Genomic DNA, 18,867 nt, shown 5'->3' with positions numbered 1-18,867 from the left:
TACACTTCTCACATAAATGGAGTGGAGTAAAATGTACATTTGCCTCTGAAATGTAGTGGAGGGCAAGTATAAGGGGGCATAAAATTGAAGTACCTCAAAACTGCACTCAAAAACAATATCTTAGTAAATGTACTTTACATTCTAGGTTCCATATCACCAGTGACTGTCAGTTTATCTTTCACATATCTTTCAGATATGTTTATTTTAAAGCCATGATGCTAATGACTGCCCTCATTAACCCTCCTGTTATGTTCGTTTCTCAGGAACAGCAATGATGTTCCCGGGTCAATTTGACCCGGGGCATGTTTAATTATATTATTATAAGTGTCAGAAAACCAAAAAATCCAAATAAACATTGTTTATATCTCATTATTAACTCCATTACTAACCATTTCAATCAATATTTAGTGTAATGGTGTTCTTTACCTCTCACAGATCATGGTTCAATGAGGATAATTCACTCGTTTTTCATTAAAAATGCATGTTAAAACTTTTTTTTAATGTACTTTGGAAAGACCTACATATAAAATACAAGAGTTTTACATGACATTAATTTTTTTTAAATTTTATTTTACATTTTTAAATTTTTTTATGGAGTGATGTTGATAAATTAACACGAGACACTTCTTCTGTTCATCCAGTGTGACATTAGGGCCTGTGTTATAGAGTAGTGGAAGTTGCTCTACCCACTTGTCCTACACTGTCCTGATAGCTGCCAGCTTGTCTCTTGTCTCTTTCCCATCTGACAGCCCTTGTCTCTCGATTATCAAATCGGATTACTCTGGAGAAAATATGAAAAGTCTCCAGAGACATTGTGGCACGAAATATAGCCCTGCCTGTCTCGGCATCCCACAGACTGGCTGTTAATTCACCCTATGACTTATAGACCCCAGCCAGGATGAGGACCCCCAGATATGCATGTAAATGCATTTTATCCTGCTCCTTCCACTTTTATTTCGAGAACGATTTTCTGTATTGAGTTGGGCGTGACCAGCTCAAAACCTGACTTGATGTCTGTCACACGAGTCACTGTCATCCTAGTGGGCCCTGGCACTGTCTTTATTATGTTTTCTGCAGACAGTTTTGCCTGAAGTATATTTGGAGATGAAGACCACTGTATTTCACCATTTTTTGATGTGAATGTCTTGCTTGGAGGAATATGAATAGCAGTTTCCTCATTTGGTTCATAATCAGAATCATCAGACTCAGAATTGACCTCAAGATGGTCTTCATCTTCAGACACATCCTCCTCTATTTCACTGTCATGATCAAAGATGAGTTACAGAGCCTCCAGGGTTGTCACCTGTTTACTTCTGCTGCTCATTTTGTAAAGCTCTGACAGAGAGTATAACATATGTAACTGCAGAGTGTAATGTTGGTAGGACTCCCTTGCAGAGAATATTCATATGTTTTGCCCCTCCCCTGCTGAGTGTCCACTCAATGTGGGTGGAGTTTGCCCACGGCAACAGAAAAGGTTCCCGTCAAAAGTCATAACAACACCTGCATTCTCGCACTTTACAGATGAGGTCAAGAGAATAGGGAGAGTGTGTGTGTGTGTGTGTGTGTGTGCGTGTGCGTGTGCGTGTGTGTGTGTGTGTGTGTGTGTGTGTGTGTGTATGTGTGTGTGTGTGTGTGTGTGTGTGTGTGTGTGTGTGTGTGTGTGTGTGTGTGTGTGTGTGTGTGAGATTGGGGTGAAATATGTCTTACAGTTGCAAAGAAACAAATAGTATTTGACACTTTTGACCCCTTTTAGCCTCCACTTTGACTGCCGGGTCAAATTGACCCGAACAGTATCTATGTAATATAAACATGCAGGGGGGGGGTTTGCAAATATTCGAAATGAAACATTTTAATTTTATATGTTGATTACACTTATTAAGCCAAGCAGAAGAAGTTTCATACCCAAAAAATACTTTTAACTATTTTTTTTTTTACATCTTTTAACTTTAAAACGGGTCAATTTGACCCGCAACATAACAGGAGGGTTAATGATAGTGACGTCAGCAGCGGTGGCGTTGCATCGAGCTGCAGCACTTTCACTTTCATTTACCAGGAAGAAGCTGCGTTTAAAGCAGAAACTCATGTGAAGGTAAGTCACACGCGTCCCAAATTCATTTTTACCTAATGTATGTTCGTTCAAACGTTAGACATACAATTTACGACATAACGTTGTGTCAGGTTTTGTTGAGATGTGTGTCCACGATACAACCTGTAGAAGTTTTTGCATTAGTCTGCTGTAACCGAAAGTGTATTCGAGCGAAGTAAAATCCTTTGAACGTAATGAGAGCATTTTTTTGTTTTACACAAATACACAAAATAAAAAATTTCAGCATGAACACAACAAACACTGCTGCCATGTACAGTATTAGTATGTCACAAATGTTTGCTGTGTATTAAAGGAAGAAGACTTTCAAAATGTCAGCAGGCAGTGACGCAGAAGAGCCCATGGACGTGGTGAGTAGCTGTAAAACAGCCAAGTCTGCAAACTGAACATTGTACAAGTATGAAAAACAAATGTTAAAGGAGCTTTGGTATTAATAATTATTGAATATTCACATTGACTGTCTTCAGTAGGACCGATACTATTAACTGTTTTTGTGTTAATTGCCTCAATATTATTTTCTTTATTTAAATATCTTCCCTCATCAAGGATGGGAATGAAACGCAGCAACCTCCAGGATCTCGTGATGAGCCTCCTAAGGTGGGTTTTTTTTTTTTTTTTGGATAAGAGTATATGTGTACGTGTTGAATAATAGATATCACTTCAACCAATCTGGTGCAAATCCAGTTTTTGTTTTTAAAACGAGCACAGTGTAGAAACGGACAGACTGTGATCATTTTTTCAGGAGACATGAGCAGATACCTAAGGAACTAAAAACAAGTAGATAGAAAAATCCAGCTCAAATTCCAGCAAGCCTCTGTTTTTGTGTGAATGTGAAAATGAAAGTATGAACAGGCACAAGTTCCCAGGATAGATCATCACAGACAGTTATATATGGCATGTTTTTTTATGTTCATTGTATGTGTACTTTTTAGGTGAAGCACTTGGTGCAAGTAATTTAATTGTTGTAAGGTACTTTGAGCTGCATGGTTATTATTATTTTTATTATTATTACCACTAACAAATGCAATTAAAGCAATTTTTGCCCACTTAAAAACATGACTTCAAATACATAGACACAACTCGCAATATCTACTTTATATGAAGTCCATTGGAGCGGGGAACATGTATGGAAAGTAATCAGTTGTCTTTTTTCTAATTTGATTCACACTGATCCAGTGATCTCATTCAATTTCTATTTATTATTTTTACAATTATAAAATGATCTAGAACAAGTTATTTTCCCAGTAAACCTGTTAAGATGAAGAGTGGGGAGTATTTTGTGCCACCTTGCTTGATAACACAGTGGCTCTAATGGTGTCATGTTTATAGGATCTGAGGACTTCATTGCAGAATGAGGATGAAGTTCAAGTCTCTGCCTCCGTCAAGTGGTCAGAGGATAATCTTCCACAGAAATATAAAGTGGAACTAACAAGAGTTCTTCAAAGTTGGTCCAACAAAAGCGGAATCCCAGTTGAGTTCGATGTAGTACATGCCTCAGAGGATGGGAACGCTGTGATGAAGATAAAACCTGCTTCAGGTGCAGTATCACTGTTTGAATTTTTAAGTTAAAATCAAACAACCAGTACTAACACTTTGTGGTAACTCCAATGCAATACATTTTAAGCATAATTCTGTATTAATATTGTTCTTATTTGTTCTTATTTTCAACTCCTACAAAATTTGTTCTTATTTTCCTTTTCTTTTGGAGGAAAGTTCATTTGTGTTCATCTTCTTTTTAAGCCCTGAATCATCTTCAGAAACTATGCGGACAAACACTGACCAGCAAAGATGGGAAAATAGTCACAGTGAACTCTATTTTTCTGACACCGCCAGAGACACAAAAACCAGATTATGCTTCAATGAACGTCCCTTCTTCTTTTGTGTCACACCCACAGAATGTATGTACTGTGTAATAAATCACTAGGAATGAATAACTTTAAAAAAAAAAAAAAAATGCTTTTTACTAAACAAATACATTATTTCATCCAGGAACAAGTGCAGCTGGGGGAACAAAGTCGTTTCAGCAGTTCAGCAGCAGGTTCTACAGCTGGAGAGGAGACATGCACTTGTTCTCTCCCAGTTAGCCATTTCTTGTACGTGAGCCACATCTACAAGGAGGAAATGAAACGTATAGAGAAAGAGAATGGAGTTGACATTGCAGCAGAAGTGATGGTAACACTTAAACCACAGAACCAGAAAGATGCGGACCCACACAAAGCTCTCTCTGACTTCACAAGCCTTGTCCAGAAGTCCTTAGCTGAATCCAATGGCACAACTATTCCTCTCAAGTTTGTAGATAAGGAAGATTGGAGGGACACACTGAAAATCATCCAGAAGAACGAGAACAAGCTTTTGCTTACTCTGTCCTCTGAAGAAATGATCATATGTGGGCCAAACCAAAGTCAAGTGGCCATCTCTAAGTCCTTAAATACAGCACAGAAAACCTTTACAAATACCAGTCGTATTGTTGGAGAGTCTACATGGGCGTCTCAAGACACACCACTAACGATTCGCATGCGCATCAAGGACCCTCTCGCCGATGCAGGACTAACCATGGAGGAGAACCACTGGATGCTGATCACAACCTCTTTCAGTGAGAAAATAGCTGAGATCAAAATGAAGTTTGATGTGGATTTTCAGACATCAGGCATCAGTCAAGGAAAAGTGGACATCAGAGCTCGCTACAGAAGCGCTGGAGGAAACGCGTCAATGGAGAGCCATGCGGTCAGAGCTCTTCTTCATCTGTGCCAGAAGATTACAACATCACCCCTGGGTTTCACCCAAAACCTCGGTGCCAGTTGGTTCAACGGCTCGCTGAAGAACAGTGATTATCAGTCAGAGGGGGACGCCAGTGGACCTGCGTCGGACGGAAAGCCAGGAAACAGCATGAACAACTCTGAAGCAGCCACAGGAGGGGCAGCAACAGACAATGAAGACAAAACCTGTCCTATATGCATGGATACATTCACCAATAAGAAAAGTCTGAAGTGTAAACATGGATTTTGTGAGGAATGCCTGGAACAAGCGAAGAAAAGCATGGGACCCATCTGTCCTTTGTGCAAAGATGTCTTCGGTAAGATAGAGGGAGACCAGCCAGATGGAAACATGTCATTGACAACAAGTACCATGTCCCTCCCTGGATTCTCACACTGCGGCACTATAGTCATCGACTATAATATTCGATCAGGGAAACAGACGGTAAATGCATTAATTAAAATATTTGAACAGATTGGGTCAATTGTGTATTCATGTTATATATTTCTATGTTGATTTTATAACGTCGTTAATTATGTTTACACTTCATTCTTCTGTCACAGAAAAAACATCCCAATCCTGGACAGCACTACGGTGGTATTCACAGAACAGCATATCTGCCAGACAACAGCGAGGGCCGAGAGGTGCTGAAACTGTTGAAGAAAGCATTTGACCAGAGGCTCATTTTCACTATTGGGACATCCAGAACAACTGGGTTGGACAACCAGGTGACCTGGAACGACATTCACCATAAAACCTCCACAACTGGTGGACCACAAAAGTACGGTTGGCAAATCTCTTACTTCTCTTTTAGTATATAATCTTTTTCAGTGTTAAGTCTACTGAAATATTTACATTAACCCTTGTACTTACTGTTTTTCCGCAGTTTTGGTTATCCTGACCCTGACTACCTGAGCAGAGTGAGAGAGGAGCTGAAGGCTAAAGGCATCAAGTGAAGACTAGATACAAAGTGGCTTTGGAGAGTTGTAGTCACAAGTTTAATTTTACATGCAAGAAGAAAAAGTTCAAAAACTAAGTTGATTATTTAAAACAAGAAATTACTAGAATGCATGCATTATTGTACTGTATGCTGTTTCTTCTCTTTTTAATTATATTATCATAAAGGGTTGCTTTGAGGTGCACTGGACAGTATTTACTTTACTTTCTTCTGTTTTTCTGATTTAAAGTTTTTCAGTTTTTAACAGTAAGAATGAAACATAAATGTAACCTTAAGTTCACAGTACACAAGATTTACTGTTTACTTAATAAATGATTAAACCAACCTACTGTCCACAGACTCATTATATTCTTCACAGGTTGTAAACATAACACAAAACACTGTTTTCTGTACAATTTTTAAAATTTTATTTATAACAATATCTGTTATTTAGTTTGTAAAGTACTCCAGCAAAAATTAAACATTATTCTCTTTCCAGAAGAAAGTCTGAGCCTCCATGCATCGTGTACTAGAAAAGCTATGTGTCATTTTTCATTAAAAAAAAAAAAAAAAAGACTAATAAAAAAAAAATGCATGTATGATTTTGCAAAAATGTTCTTTAGGTAAAATGATTGTACTTCTCTCAATTAAAGACAAAACATATACAACAGCATAAAATAACACTTGCTGACAGGTAAGCAAAATAAAAACTTGTTATTGTAGTTACATTAAAGATCGGTGTTACTTTTCACATGCATTAAGATATGGCTGACACATGTCTGACAGAAGCAGCATTTTTGGGACAGAGGCTGAGTGTAAGGACGTGTCAGAGCGACCAGAATGGTAGCATTAGCAGCAGCAGGGCAAAGAGTGAGAGATCAGAAAAGAGCTCATTAAAAACAGAGAAATGCTGAGGACCAAATGAACATAACGCAATTAAGACTAAGCCATTACAAAACTGTGAATATACAGACTTTGATCCTTTAAAAGGTAAAAAGTCTATTCACAAAGCCAAATGGACACTATCTGGTTTTTACAACAACAACAAAAAAAAAAAACTGGAGAAACTGGAGAAATAGACAAGCAAAAGACCTATCTCAGTTACGTTTTCCCTCCCATTTTACCAAAATTGCAGCCTCCCTTTCCTTGTGGAGGAAGATCCTTAAAACAAACAGCTAAATGGTGCAGACATAACACTATCCAGTAAAGTCTTGTATCTGCTATGGCCCTCTCGTTATTAGCCAGCTGTACGCACAGCCAACTGCCCACCCATAAAGGCATTCATCCTTAGCATCTCTTCACAACTGTGATCTCCATCTACCACTTTGCCTGGAATGTTTAACCCATGACCAACTTCCTCATTCTCCACCTCCCTAATCACACATTTAAACGCCTCTCATCCTCTCACTACAGCAACACATGAACTCCAACTGTCATACAATGTGATAAAAACAAACATACCTGCTTTACATCTTACGGTATAAAGCCTACAGTATACACTATACCGTAAAACATGATATTCTGTGCAAGGAAGACAACACAATCATTTCATGAACATTGTTCTCTGAGAAAAAATTATGTGGAAATACTGTAGTTGCCATCTGGTTCTGACATTTTACATGTGCTATACACAAATGGTGCTATCACAAATCAGTCTCACCACCTTGCCAAGAAACCCAGCAAGACAACATATGTACCGATTTAGAGAACTTTGAGTTTTGCCTTTCCCGCTCAAAGTCAACACAAACAACAAACAGTTGGCACTGGTGAAATGGAACAATGTTTTTTTCTTTTCTATACAATTCATACAAAAATAAAAAATTAAAATTGCTCCAATGATAGCATCTTTTCTTCTGATTTTCTTGTTTCCATTTCATTTTGCACAGAGGTAGTGGCTATTTAGGTAAAGGGTAAGGGACAAAGTGTAAATTAAAAATCTCTCATAGAAAATGTTATTCATTTTTGACCAGAGGAATCTCAAAAGAACAAAATATAATACTGCAATCACATACAAAAGTAGTCCTTCATTTTTGTACATTTTATACAGTGTTCACACTTTTTATCAATTTTCTCTCTCACTTTTTATCAATTTTTTTTGTTTCATTTTTCTTTAAAAGGCAAGAAGAGGGGTGTGTTTGGAATAGCATGATCCGGGCCGATGGACAGTCTATGCCAGTGGGTCCACGAGGGGCTCCTCATCTCCACGTGATAGCAACTCCTTCTTCTCATCTGTGCTGGCCAGAGAGTTGCGGCTGTTGTGACCTCCCATGTACAGAGTGGCATATACTGGGTTTGTGAAGTTAGTGGGCTGGAAAGGATCAATAATAATCCATTAGATATTATGTTATGTAGAGGAGGTTATGGCATGTGTATGTACTTATACATATATGCATGTATACATGCATTTTGCTGTACCTTGTCTGGGTCCAGCGTGAAGTCTGCATCTAGCAGCTCCCCGGCGTCGTCATCAGGCTCGCCCTCATAGATCTTGTAGGCGGGGTTTCCAATCTCAACATTCATGGCCCCATTGGTCATCCTTTGGTGCTGGAAGCCCTTGGCCCTACACAAAATATTAAAGGAACAGTCACACCTTCGTTTCTTATTCAGAGTTATAGGAGCCTAAACAGGGCAAGCAGGGACACAGCCACATTACGAAGGGGGGGAAGAGGCATCGCATGACTCTCGCCACTATCCAGGCTGAGGGAACTAAGCCACAGCACAGGCACCTACACAAACCCAGCATTCATGTAGCCCAGGGCAGATCCAGACACAGTGGACCTGGACATGGGACTGTTAATGTACAGACTATCCTTTCAGACCTCAATAAACCCACAATAGATCCTAGAATATGCTGTGAATATCTCCATCGACTATGTTATCTACCTCTGAGTAAATGCTGGATTTTTCACATTGCATTTTCCAATCTGAGCTTGGAAGAATGCTGTTGCGCTGTCCATGTCTCAACTGTGAGAGACACTACAACAATACAAACCACAGCACAATACAGTACAGTGCAACATGATGGACAACAGTATGAAATATCTACAGCACTGACAGATCTATTCAATGCATCTTTTCAATAGATCTGCTCTGGAGCTGCTCAGAAGAGGGCAATTAATTTAAAAGAAGGAGAAATACTGTAGGAGAGTGATGAACTACAGCTCCCATGAACATCAGAGAAAATGGCGCGACATTCACCACAGGACCAAACACTGCACAGCAACCAAGACTCATGAGCGAGGGAAAGACAGAGAAAGAGAGAGCATCAGGGTGCAGAATTGAATGAAGGTATGGAGGGAAAAGTGTAACCCTGGCAACCGTTACCGCAAGCGTCTGGAGCCGGTTTTGCCGGGCCGGCTAGACCTGAGGAGCAGAGGAGATGCCATTACAGAGAGGAGGGGAAAAGTGCAGACCGAAGAAAGGAAAGAAGGAAGAGAAAGAGGGAGGGAAAGAGAGAATACAAAGGCAAAACGAGGTCGGCACTGAGTGTGTTGGACTGTTACTCACCCTCTCATCCTTTTCCTGTACCAGAACAACGCTCCTCCAACCAGCAGAACCAGCAGCAACAGTAGTAGCACAGGGATCACTATGGAGGCTGTGCCTACACACACACACAAACACACACACACACACACACACACACAAAAATGTTGCATTGAGAATTTTGACTAAGTCATCCTCATCAAATCATCATATCAAATTCAAGGAACTTGATCATTAATGTCATTGTAGAGGTGTCAACTTACGTCCGCCTGCACTTGAGGCACCATCATTGTTAGCAACGGACTCACAGCGATGCCCCGCCCAACCTGGTGAGCATCTGCACACATATGAGAAGAGAGAGTATTTAAGCAATGATACACTGGAGATATTTAGGCTCAAATGAAAACAATTACAAATGAACACGGCCTGTTCCTCACCTGCACTCTGGAAGGCGAGTGATGGGGTCTATAGAGCACTGGCCATTTGCACAGTACTCATTTGTATCACATGTGTAACAGCTGGGCTGGACTCTGCCATTTGTGCAGCTATCGAAGACAGAAAAACACCGTGAGCAACAAAGAGAGAGATGAGACATCTCTGCATGTGTGCGTTTGTTTTTGATGCTGAGTAAATCATGTGTCTGTGAGTGTTCTCACCGGCAGGTAAAGTCCCCTGTGGAAGAGAAGCTGTTGCTGGGGATACACTCGCCATCACGACAATAGTGACACTTGTCAATTTCACATGTGCTGCCAGTGTACTGGGGCAGACAGCGGCATAGCTGGGAGCCATCCTCACTCTGTAGACATGTACCTTTGTTCAGGCAGTGGCCTTCACAGCTTCCTGCTCACACACACACACACAAACATGTAAGTGCACGGCTTACCAACCATATCACAATCTAGTCAAGATACTCAAATCTGACTTTATTGCAGTGTTCTTCATTCGTCAGTAGATGTACTGTATTTGAACATTTTTAAACAGATACAATAATGGGAACACTCACTGTACTGACACTGGTCACCCAGGAAGTCAAGGGGGCATCGGCAGGTTGGCTGGTTTCCAGCACTGACTGTACAGTTGCCTCCATTCTTACAATAATCCTTACATGTGTGCAGGTTACAGTTTGGCCCTGTAAAGCCTGTCAGGCATCGACAAGTGGGAGAGCCTAATACATGAAGGGAAGAAGAAAGAGAAAAAGAATGTGTCAAATTATGGGGCCGACAGAACATAAAGATCGTCCACCTGCATTGCTTTATTTAATGACCAGTGGAAGAAAGACACAAAATGCCATAACCAGCTTGTGATGTCCAGATCTTACCTGTAGGGGAAGGCGTGCATGTGCCTCCATTCTTGCAGTAGTCTCTGCACTGGTCAATCTCACATCGATCTCCTCCATAATTAGGCTGACAGCGACACTTTGGCTGCTTGTGGGCATTTAGGAAACAGCTGCCACCGTTCATACACTGGACCAAGCAGGGACCACTGGGAGGAGCTGTAGAGAACGTTGAGAGGACGTTTTTCAGTCATGAGGAAAGGATATAGATTTCAGTGCCCGTTTGTCATCTGCTTGTGGCAGTGTGTGTGTATCAGTGTCCGTCTGTTCACTCACAGATAGGAGAGAGCGTGGGGGTGGGCAGCTCCACACACGTGCCGTTATCCAGCGTGCGCCCATTGGGACAAGTGCAGACCGGTCCGCTGGGGCTCAGCAGACACAGCCATTCACATTTCTTCCTGTCGCAGGGATTTGTCACTGACAAGGGCAGACAGAGAACCAGTATTAAAAGTTTGGATAACTAACGACCTGCTTCAGCCCTGTCTTCCTCACTGTCTTTTGTTTTTTTTCCTGAGCGCTGCTGCTGTTAAGAGTTTTATTACTTTTTTTTCTACTCACTCTCAGGTTGTTTGTAGCGGTGGTACAAAACTATATCTGTAGCGTGGTTCATTCCAGTCGTCAGGTTCTCAATGGGGCCTTTGCCAAATTTATTCACTCGGAAGACGTAGTTGTTAATGTAGGTGACGCCATAGACGTAGTCTTCAAACACATCGATGCTGAAGGGGTGATGGAGTTCTGTGTAGAAACAGAGAAGACATGTTGCATGAAGTTTCTCTGACGGTAACTTGCATTGTCCAACCACATAAATTGCAACTGAGCCCTAACTGATAAAGACTAATCATTAGTATGGATTGCGACACGAACTGTGCCACTGTGAGCATGTGCCACTCAACTGTTCTTAATGCTGTTTGCAGCCACAACTGCATCGCTGCCGTTCAGCCTCACGCTGCAGATCAAGGATAGTTTAGCATCGGCCCAGTACAGACGCTCGTTGAAGTAGTCCACGGCCAGACCTGTGCACACAGAGAAGAGTATTAGTAAAAGTATAGATGAGAAACCCACACTTTGTATTCAGTATAGAACAGATGATTGTTTGTGTATAAGTGTGTGTGTTTTACCAGTTGGCCACTGGATGTTTTCCTCTACCAGCGTCTCTCTCATGGTTCCATCCATAGCAGCTGTTTCAATCTTGGGGTGATTCCCCCAGTCTGCCCAGTACATTTTCCTAATGGATAAAATATAAAAGCTCCATTCATCACTGCTGTTATCATGATGAAATCTGCATTTGCATTCTTGTGATTTTGTTTCTCCTTTTCAAGTGCACCCCCAGTCTCCAAACCCCCACTCACCCTCTCTGGGGGTCGACCACAATGGCGTAAGGCTCATCAATCATGCCGGAGATGAGGGTTTTGCGATGGCGTCCTCCACTTATCTGGGCCACTTCGATGACGTCTCTACCAGAGTCAGTCCAGTACAAGTTCCCTGCCACCCAGTCCACAGCAATGCCCCGGGGCATCTTCAGATCAGGGATCTGAACACAAAGACCAGGAAATGTTATCCATCCCGTTCATATTTTACATTATATGTATACAAAAGCAAACATATACAGACTTACCTCCAGGTTGGTGACCCTGGAGTCACTTTGGCGTCGGTTACGGTTGCTATTAGGGGAGGATGAGGAAGGAGGCAAATCATAGGAAGAAATGCGCCCCGTGTGCCAATTTGTCCAGTAAATGCGGTTCGTCTTGACGTGAAGGTCCATGGCATCAATGCGCACATTGGCATCGCCCTGGAAGATCTGCTCATAACGCCAGTTTGGCATGGAGGGGTCCAGGCTGCGGATCTCATTGTCGTCAGCGATGTAGAGCACTTGTCTTGGAGCTGGGGGGGTGCACAGGGAATTAAGTCAGTCCAGAAAAGTCATTGTAGTAGAGCACAGATGTGAAAAGATTAAAGCAGGACGGCAAAGTTCAGTACTCACCATCAGCCTTGCAGGTGTCATTGATTCTGGTGAAGTACTTGTGGCAGCTGCACTTGTAGGAACCCTTCGTGTTGTTGCAGATGTGGGAACACGCTCCAAACTGCTTGCACTCGTTCTTATCTGTGCAACACCCCACGGGCCACACGGTGCACGTTACACAAAGTTTAGAGTCTTGCAGAAAACTGTAGCCATAACATAACATGAGAAAAATGACGCCAGGGCAGAGAAAACTGTACCTTCACATCTGTTACGTCCTTTGGGCTGGAAGCCGGGTTTGCAGGAGCAGAAAGAGTCGGTGCCATTCACCACACAGTGAGCTTCGTCTCCATCTCCACACACCGTCCTGTTGCTGCGACAGTCGTTCAGCACCGTGTCTAGACGTGAGGAAACAGGGAGCATGCAGTCACACTGATAACCACGCAGAATGAGAGTGTGCACTTACACAGTATGACAAATATACCATGACACAACACACCTTTCTTATTGCAGTTCATTTCATCAGAACCGTAGTCCTCGCAGTCGTTGAAGTAGTTGCAGCGCAGGACAGAGCTGATGCAACGGCCACTGGAGCACTGGAACTCATCCTTCTGACACGCTGGTGTGGAAGGAGTCACTTGTGAAGGAGTACAGTCACAGAGTTAGTCATTACCTTGATTATCATGTGCAAAACTCATCCCAAATGCAATCGCAATTTAAATAAAATGTGCTACAGCAAGCCACTAAATAATTTCCTCTCTCTGTCTGTCTATTTAATCATTTTCAACTTTAAAAAAGATTAAAGAAACTCACAGCAGTTGACTTCATCACTGTTGTCCCCACAGTTGTTGACTCCATCACAGCGTTTTGATAATGGCAGACACACACGGTCGTTATGACAGCGAAACTGTCTCGTGGGCGGACACTGGAATTTAACTATGGAACGAGGAGAAGAGAAACGTTACAGGTGGAGAGAAGACTCTTTATAAGCAGGGTGTCAAAGGGTCTCCAGGAATGCTGCTGCCATGTGAAAATGCAGTGATTCTCACCACACTCCTCTGGGTTCTCGTCAGAGTTGTCTCCACAGTCGTCCTCACCGTCACACTTCCAGCCCAGGGGTTTACAGAGAGTGTTGTTGCACTGGAACTCGTCCAGGGGGCAGTATCTACCCACTGAAACACGGAGGTGACAAAAAGGAGGAGAGAGGGATGAATGATACATCACCTCAGCCACTGTATGCATCCACATTTGTAAGCATTATGTTCGCCTAAACATCCAGGAGAAAACAAGTGCGCGTTTCTTACCGCCACTGTCACATTTCTCCTCATCACTGCCATCCATGCAGTCGGTATCGGCATCACAACGCCAGCGAATGGGGATGCAGTGACCATTTTTGCACTGGAACTGATCACTGTCACACTTCACATCACAGCCGTTCTGACAAAAGATAATTGTTTTACATTAATACCCCTACTATGTCCGCTTCTAAAGAACAAATGAAATCAGGAAGGAAATGGTTACGTGATACCTCATCTGAACCATCGGCACAGTCATGGTCCCCATCGCACTTCCAGCGCCCGGCAATGCAACGGCCATTTGTGCAGGAAAACTCGCTCTCTGAACACTGACGAGGCACTGAGGACGAAGAGAAGACAGCTTAGGAGGGAGAGAGAAGATAATCAAGGAGGAGCAGAGAGTAGAGGCAAGGAGCAAGGAAAGGCGTAAGGAAAGGAAAAGAGAAGAGAAAAGGTGGGAATAGAGCTGACTGCTAAAACAACACAGGATTGTCTGTCGAGAGCCAGACGTACATCAATAAAATGAAGCTGGTTTTTCAAATCACAAGGTTGACTCATGGGGTAACAGAGGTGGGGATGGTACAGCATTCTGCACTGTATGAAGCGGAGGAGCTAGAGGAGCTAGTGGGATCGAAAAGGAAGGAAAAAGCTCAGAACAAAAGAAAAGCCGGGGGCACACAAAGGACTGGGTAGCTGAGGTTGTGAATGGTTGAGGTGAAACTGTGAAAACACCTACCTCTGGCTCACAGCAACAGGCCAGTGTGAAATGCAAAATAGACATGAGATGATGTGAGATGTGCAAATGGCCACAGAACTAGTTAACTAAAAAGAAATCGAAGTCTCAACCATGAGTGTAGTTGAGTTAATATAACACACACACACATACACAGTGAGAGGTGACACACTGCTTACCGCTATAACATGTTGCATCTGAAGTTTACTCACAGTAGAGCTCATATTATATTTTGAATCACTGTTTTCATACAGGCTGTGGTTGTGACCGTGTGAGCGAGCAGCATCCCTCCGCAAAATAGGAAAAACAGGAGAAGCCTACCACACTTGTCTTCATCAGAGTTGTCACCACAGTCGTTGTCGTAGTCACACTGCCAGCGGCCAGGCACACAGCGGTTGTTCTTACAGCGGAACTGGTACGGCTCGCATGTCCGCTCATCTGCGCACCGAACAGACATACTAAGTACAAACATGGCTGTAGCTCTGTTTTTTGTTTTTTTTTGCACCAGATATATCTTCTTAGTGATCACTAACTTTTTCCTTTTCCCCCTCCGACTACCACTCTCCCCTTACCACACTCCTCCTTGGGTTCATCGGAAGCATCTCCGCAGTCATCCTCTCCGTCACACTTCCAGCGTGCCGGGATGCAGCGCCCCGAGTCCTTACAGCGGAACTCATCTACGCCGCACGTCATCTGGGCTGCAACACAGAGGAGCTCAAGGTTTATACATCTGAACACTGGACATGAGAAGACGAGCTTATTCACTCTCGTTCTGCAAAAATAATTAACGGATAATAAATAGATTATAGTGTTATTATTAAAATTGTGTGAAAATCAACGCTCTCCTCCTGTTGGAGCTGTATGATGTCAGGTTTGCTTTTTAAATTCCAAACCCCAGTGCAATACTTCCTAGGTTTAGTTTTTATCTATTAATGATATTCACAGCTTCCCAGTGGACCATGCTCAGGCTCTGATGGAGACTCATTTCTTAAGTAAAGGTGTTGTTAGGCGCAGTAATAATAAGCCGTGTCTTACTGCAGTTGGCGGGCTCGTCAGATCCATCCACACAGTCATTGTCCCTGTCACACACCCACACCCGTGGGATACAGCGCTTGGTGATGGCACACTGGAACTGGTTGGGGGCACATGTCACTTCCGCTGCACAGGAGACAGACAGATTAGACACTACATGAAAAATAATATCTAATCACAAATTTCACAAATTAAAATCACTACAATATCCTGTTGTGGCACCTTGAGACTACAATATTCATTACATAATACATTTACATTTACTTGCAGTTAAATGTGCTAAAATGTAAATTTTGACCTCAGAATGGCACAAAGGAATAGTACATGTAATCTCCCTCTGTGGAGGATGAACGTGCTCAGCAAATGTCATGGCAATTACATTATGCAACATCATTTAGCCTCAGGGCGTTGCTAAAGGAAAGGTCAAAATAGGGCTCTTGGGAGCATGAAAATCTTTAGCAATTTCCTATGCACTCATTAGATTTTGAAATACAGTATGTATAAGTGGAAAGCGTGGCCTATGGGAAGCGACGGAGGAAAGGTCAAGGGGTCACTACAGTCAGTAAGGTTCATCCTCTGGGGCCAAGTTTTAGTCCGGCTACAAATGGTAGAGCTAACTTTTTCGGGACCATAGTGTTGTGCTGGTAAATGAACAGATGGGCACACTGTAGTGACCAATACCATCCTTAGGCTCTGCCACTAGCAGGGCAAAAAACTGGGAGACTTACGACAGTCTTTCTCATCCTCTCCCTCTCCACAGTTGTCCTGTCCATTGCAACGGAAGATGCCAGGGATGCAGCGACTGGGGTGGGTACATTTAAACTGACTGGGCAGGCACACATGGATATCTAGAAGCAGAAAGATGACAAATAATGGTTAACAGAGGATATGGGTTATTATGGATCCAGCTGAGAACTAGAATTACCGACTCGCAGTTGTATGCCTCCCCCACCCAGGCAAGTTGCAGGAAATATGGTCACAATCTCCCTTCCTGAGTTACAGCATTGACAAAATGGCCAGACGTGTTTTTGCAGAAAATTATGATGACAATGAAGCTGAAGTTCTGAAGTCATAATTTTACACCTAACATACAGTAATTTGCATAAGAATACATGAGTTATCATATATAATCATCTTTGAGTCCAAATTAATGTTTCTACCAAAATTGAAGAAATTCCCTCGAAGCATTCCTGAGATATCACGTTCACAAGAATGGGACAGACGGACATACAGACGGATGGACAGACAACAAGGAGGCGTAAAAAGATTTCAAATCTGTAGGTATATGACGGTGTGTGTACCGCAGTTGGCCTCGTCAGAGTTGTCCTGGCAGTCATTGTCTCCATCGCAGATATAGGCTGGGTTGGTGCAGATGCCGGTGCCACATTGAAACTGGCCTGGTCTGCATTTAAACTCAGCTACAGTGAGAAAACAAAGTGCATTATTAACCAGAACAAACAAAACTAAATACTACGTCATTGAATCAACAGGAAATGACTATCCAGTGCGCGCTCATCACTCACGGCAGTCTGCAGGCTCGTCCGAGCGGTCCCCACAGTCATCTTCAGTATCACACTTCCACCAAAATGGAATGCACTTGTCATTTTTGCAAACAAACTGGAGGGACAGAAGAGAGAATGATTTATTTTTTCAGATTAATAACGTGTCAATACAGGTTAATGTCGGGAATGATAACTTCGAGATAGCACACCTGACTTGCAGTGCAGTTGGACAAGCACTGTTTGCCATCAGCTGCTAGGTAAAAGTTAGTGGGGCAAGCGCACTTGTAGCCCCCTCCAGGTGAGAGCAAACACAGGTTACTGCAGCCTCCATTGTTGAGTTGGCATGGGTGGTCAGCCACTAAATAACAAGGGAAATGTGCATAGGTAGAATTAAGGGCAGATCAGACAGGGACCAGGACACAGATGAATATTTACATGTGGTAATGAATGACGGGTGTCTTGTTTTTACCTTCAGGCTGGCGGTACGGGTGGTAAATGTGGATATCCATCGGCCTGTGTAAGGTGCTGATCAGCATGGTCTTGTTGATTCCCAGAGTCTTATGAGCTCTGTTGATGGACTTTGTCTCCCAGTCTGTCCAGTAGATGTACTCCTCAAACAATGTCATGGCAAAGATGTGGGGGATATCCTGAGTCAGAACTGCAGGGGCACAGGTACAAAAACAAATAAGTTGGTAGCTACAACTGGATAAGTCTACAAACACACTCCTCTTTGTCTGTATGTGTGTGTCACCTGTGTGTCTGCTGGTTCCATCCAGGCTGGCAAATGCAATGTAATCCTCCCGAGCATCAGCCCAGTAGATACGGTCATTAACAAAGTCCAGCGTGAGACCATTGGGCCATGTGATCTTATCCTCCACGATGACACTCCTGTTGGTGCCATCCATCCCGATCCTCCCTATGTGGGGGCTGTCACCCCAATCTGACCAGTATAAATACCTGTCAGGGATGTGCTGTATTAGTTACGGTTATTGGTCCCAACACATCAGAATTTAACATCCACTGGGCTCCAGAGGTCTCGAGGTTTCAAACAAATTACAAAATCATTGAGGTGCAGAATTTAAAAGTCAGTCTAACACACATTTTCTGTACGTAACTGACAATGAAGTAGGCAGTTCAACTTTCTAACTTTCAGTCAACCCAGATCTTCTGAAGTTGTGTCGTGTCACTCTTACCCATAGCGTACGTCCACAGCCACAGCACGTGGCTCCCTCAGGCCGCTGTTGACCAGAACTGTCCGGTACGCTCCATTCAGCTTTGACACCTCGATAGTGTCCCGTCCCTTATCACACCAGTACAGGTTTCCTCCCACCCAGTCGACTGCCAGACCATCTGGGTTGCTGAGTGATGTGCGATGAAGGACCTAACAAATGAGAAAGCAGTATATACTTACTGAATCTGTGCTTCACAGTGAAGGATTTTATTTTTTTTCCAGGGTTTTTAGTTCCCATACATGTGTACAAATAAGGAACATATATAACATATCATATATCATAATAATTTATGAGAAGGAAAGCCAGGCGGGTATTATAAGCACTGCCCCCTGTCTTCCTTAAACAAGATGGTGCTACACCGACCTGAACATCGCTGCCGTTGATGTGCATGCGTCGGATCATGCTGCCCTGGGTGGTCACATCTGTCCAATAAATCATCTGCTGGCGGTAGTCAAAGTCCAGAGCTACAGCATTGTTCAAGCCCTGTCAAAGCACAGGAGCTGCG

At 42.8% G+C, this 18,867-nt stretch overlaps 2 protein-coding genes across 3 annotated transcripts in view; one reads left to right on the top strand and one right to left on the bottom strand.

Annotated features, from left to right (window-relative positions):
• Positions 1 to 1,995: 1,995 nt before the first annotated feature.
• Positions 1,996 to 6,140, top strand: LOC130183065 (E3 ubiquitin-protein ligase DTX3L-like). The gene is made up of 8 exons (XM_056398388.1): positions 1,996 to 2,089; positions 2,400 to 2,454; positions 2,651 to 2,701; positions 3,434 to 3,641; positions 3,845 to 4,002; positions 4,094 to 5,302; positions 5,422 to 5,639; positions 5,745 to 6,140. Exons 2-8 carry the CDS (start codon positions 2,416 to 2,418, stop codon positions 5,812 to 5,814), a joined length of 1,953 nt encoding a protein of 650 aa, XP_056254363.1. The 5' UTR covers positions 1,996 to 2,089; positions 2,400 to 2,415; the 3' UTR covers positions 5,815 to 6,140.
• A 538-nt stretch (positions 6,141 to 6,678) lies between these two features.
• LOC130183050 (low-density lipoprotein receptor-related protein 1-like) overlaps positions 6,679 to 18,867 on the bottom strand; it is a 90,520-nt gene continuing 78,331 nt past the window's right edge. The window contains exons 58-90 of one of the 2 annotated variants that reach the window (XM_056398368.1): positions 18,726 to 18,845; positions 18,324 to 18,511; positions 17,882 to 18,087; positions 17,600 to 17,788; positions 17,340 to 17,488; positions 17,152 to 17,245; positions 16,930 to 17,046; positions 16,357 to 16,476; positions 15,632 to 15,754; positions 15,169 to 15,294; positions 14,918 to 15,034; positions 14,097 to 14,203; positions 13,873 to 14,005; positions 13,618 to 13,740; positions 13,382 to 13,504; positions 13,068 to 13,205; positions 12,829 to 12,966; positions 12,593 to 12,712; positions 12,227 to 12,492; positions 11,961 to 12,142; positions 11,730 to 11,836; positions 11,505 to 11,624; positions 11,170 to 11,346; positions 10,888 to 11,028; positions 10,597 to 10,770; positions 10,282 to 10,443; positions 9,935 to 10,118; positions 9,716 to 9,823; positions 9,542 to 9,615; positions 9,303 to 9,396; positions 9,120 to 9,158; positions 8,211 to 8,355; positions 6,679 to 8,103 (exon numbers count right to left, since the gene is read on the bottom strand). In XM_056398368.1, the coding sequence (XP_056254343.1) occupies positions 7,963 to 8,103; positions 8,211 to 8,355; positions 9,120 to 9,158; positions 9,303 to 9,396; positions 9,542 to 9,615; positions 9,716 to 9,823; positions 9,935 to 10,118; positions 10,282 to 10,443; positions 10,597 to 10,770; positions 10,888 to 11,028; positions 11,170 to 11,346; positions 11,505 to 11,624; positions 11,730 to 11,836; positions 11,961 to 12,142; positions 12,227 to 12,492; positions 12,593 to 12,712; positions 12,829 to 12,966; positions 13,068 to 13,205; positions 13,382 to 13,504; positions 13,618 to 13,740; positions 13,873 to 14,005; positions 14,097 to 14,203; positions 14,918 to 15,034; positions 15,169 to 15,294; positions 15,632 to 15,754; positions 16,357 to 16,476; positions 16,930 to 17,046; positions 17,152 to 17,245; positions 17,340 to 17,488; positions 17,600 to 17,788; positions 17,882 to 18,087; positions 18,324 to 18,511; positions 18,726 to 18,845 (4,545 nt within the window). In that variant the 3' untranslated portion in view covers positions 6,679 to 7,962. The remainder of the gene's footprint in view (positions 8,104 to 8,210; positions 8,356 to 9,119; positions 9,159 to 9,302; positions 9,397 to 9,541; positions 9,616 to 9,715; positions 9,824 to 9,934; positions 10,119 to 10,281; positions 10,444 to 10,596; positions 10,771 to 10,887; positions 11,029 to 11,169; positions 11,347 to 11,504; positions 11,625 to 11,729; positions 11,837 to 11,960; positions 12,143 to 12,226; positions 12,493 to 12,592; positions 12,713 to 12,828; positions 12,967 to 13,067; positions 13,206 to 13,381; positions 13,505 to 13,617; positions 13,741 to 13,872; positions 14,006 to 14,096; positions 14,204 to 14,917; positions 15,035 to 15,168; positions 15,295 to 15,631; positions 15,755 to 16,356; positions 16,477 to 16,929; positions 17,047 to 17,151; positions 17,246 to 17,339; positions 17,489 to 17,599; positions 17,789 to 17,881; positions 18,088 to 18,323; positions 18,512 to 18,725; positions 18,846 to 18,867) is intronic. The other variant, XM_056398374.1, reaches the window with a different exon arrangement.

This window comes from Seriola aureovittata, chromosome 2 (genome assembly GCF_021018895.1).
Source record: "Seriola aureovittata isolate HTS-2021-v1 ecotype China chromosome 2, ASM2101889v1, whole genome shotgun sequence".
NCBI lineage: Eukaryota > Metazoa > Chordata > Actinopteri > Carangiformes > Carangidae > Seriola > Seriola aureovittata.
This window is presented reverse-complemented; position numbering and strand designations above follow the sequence as displayed.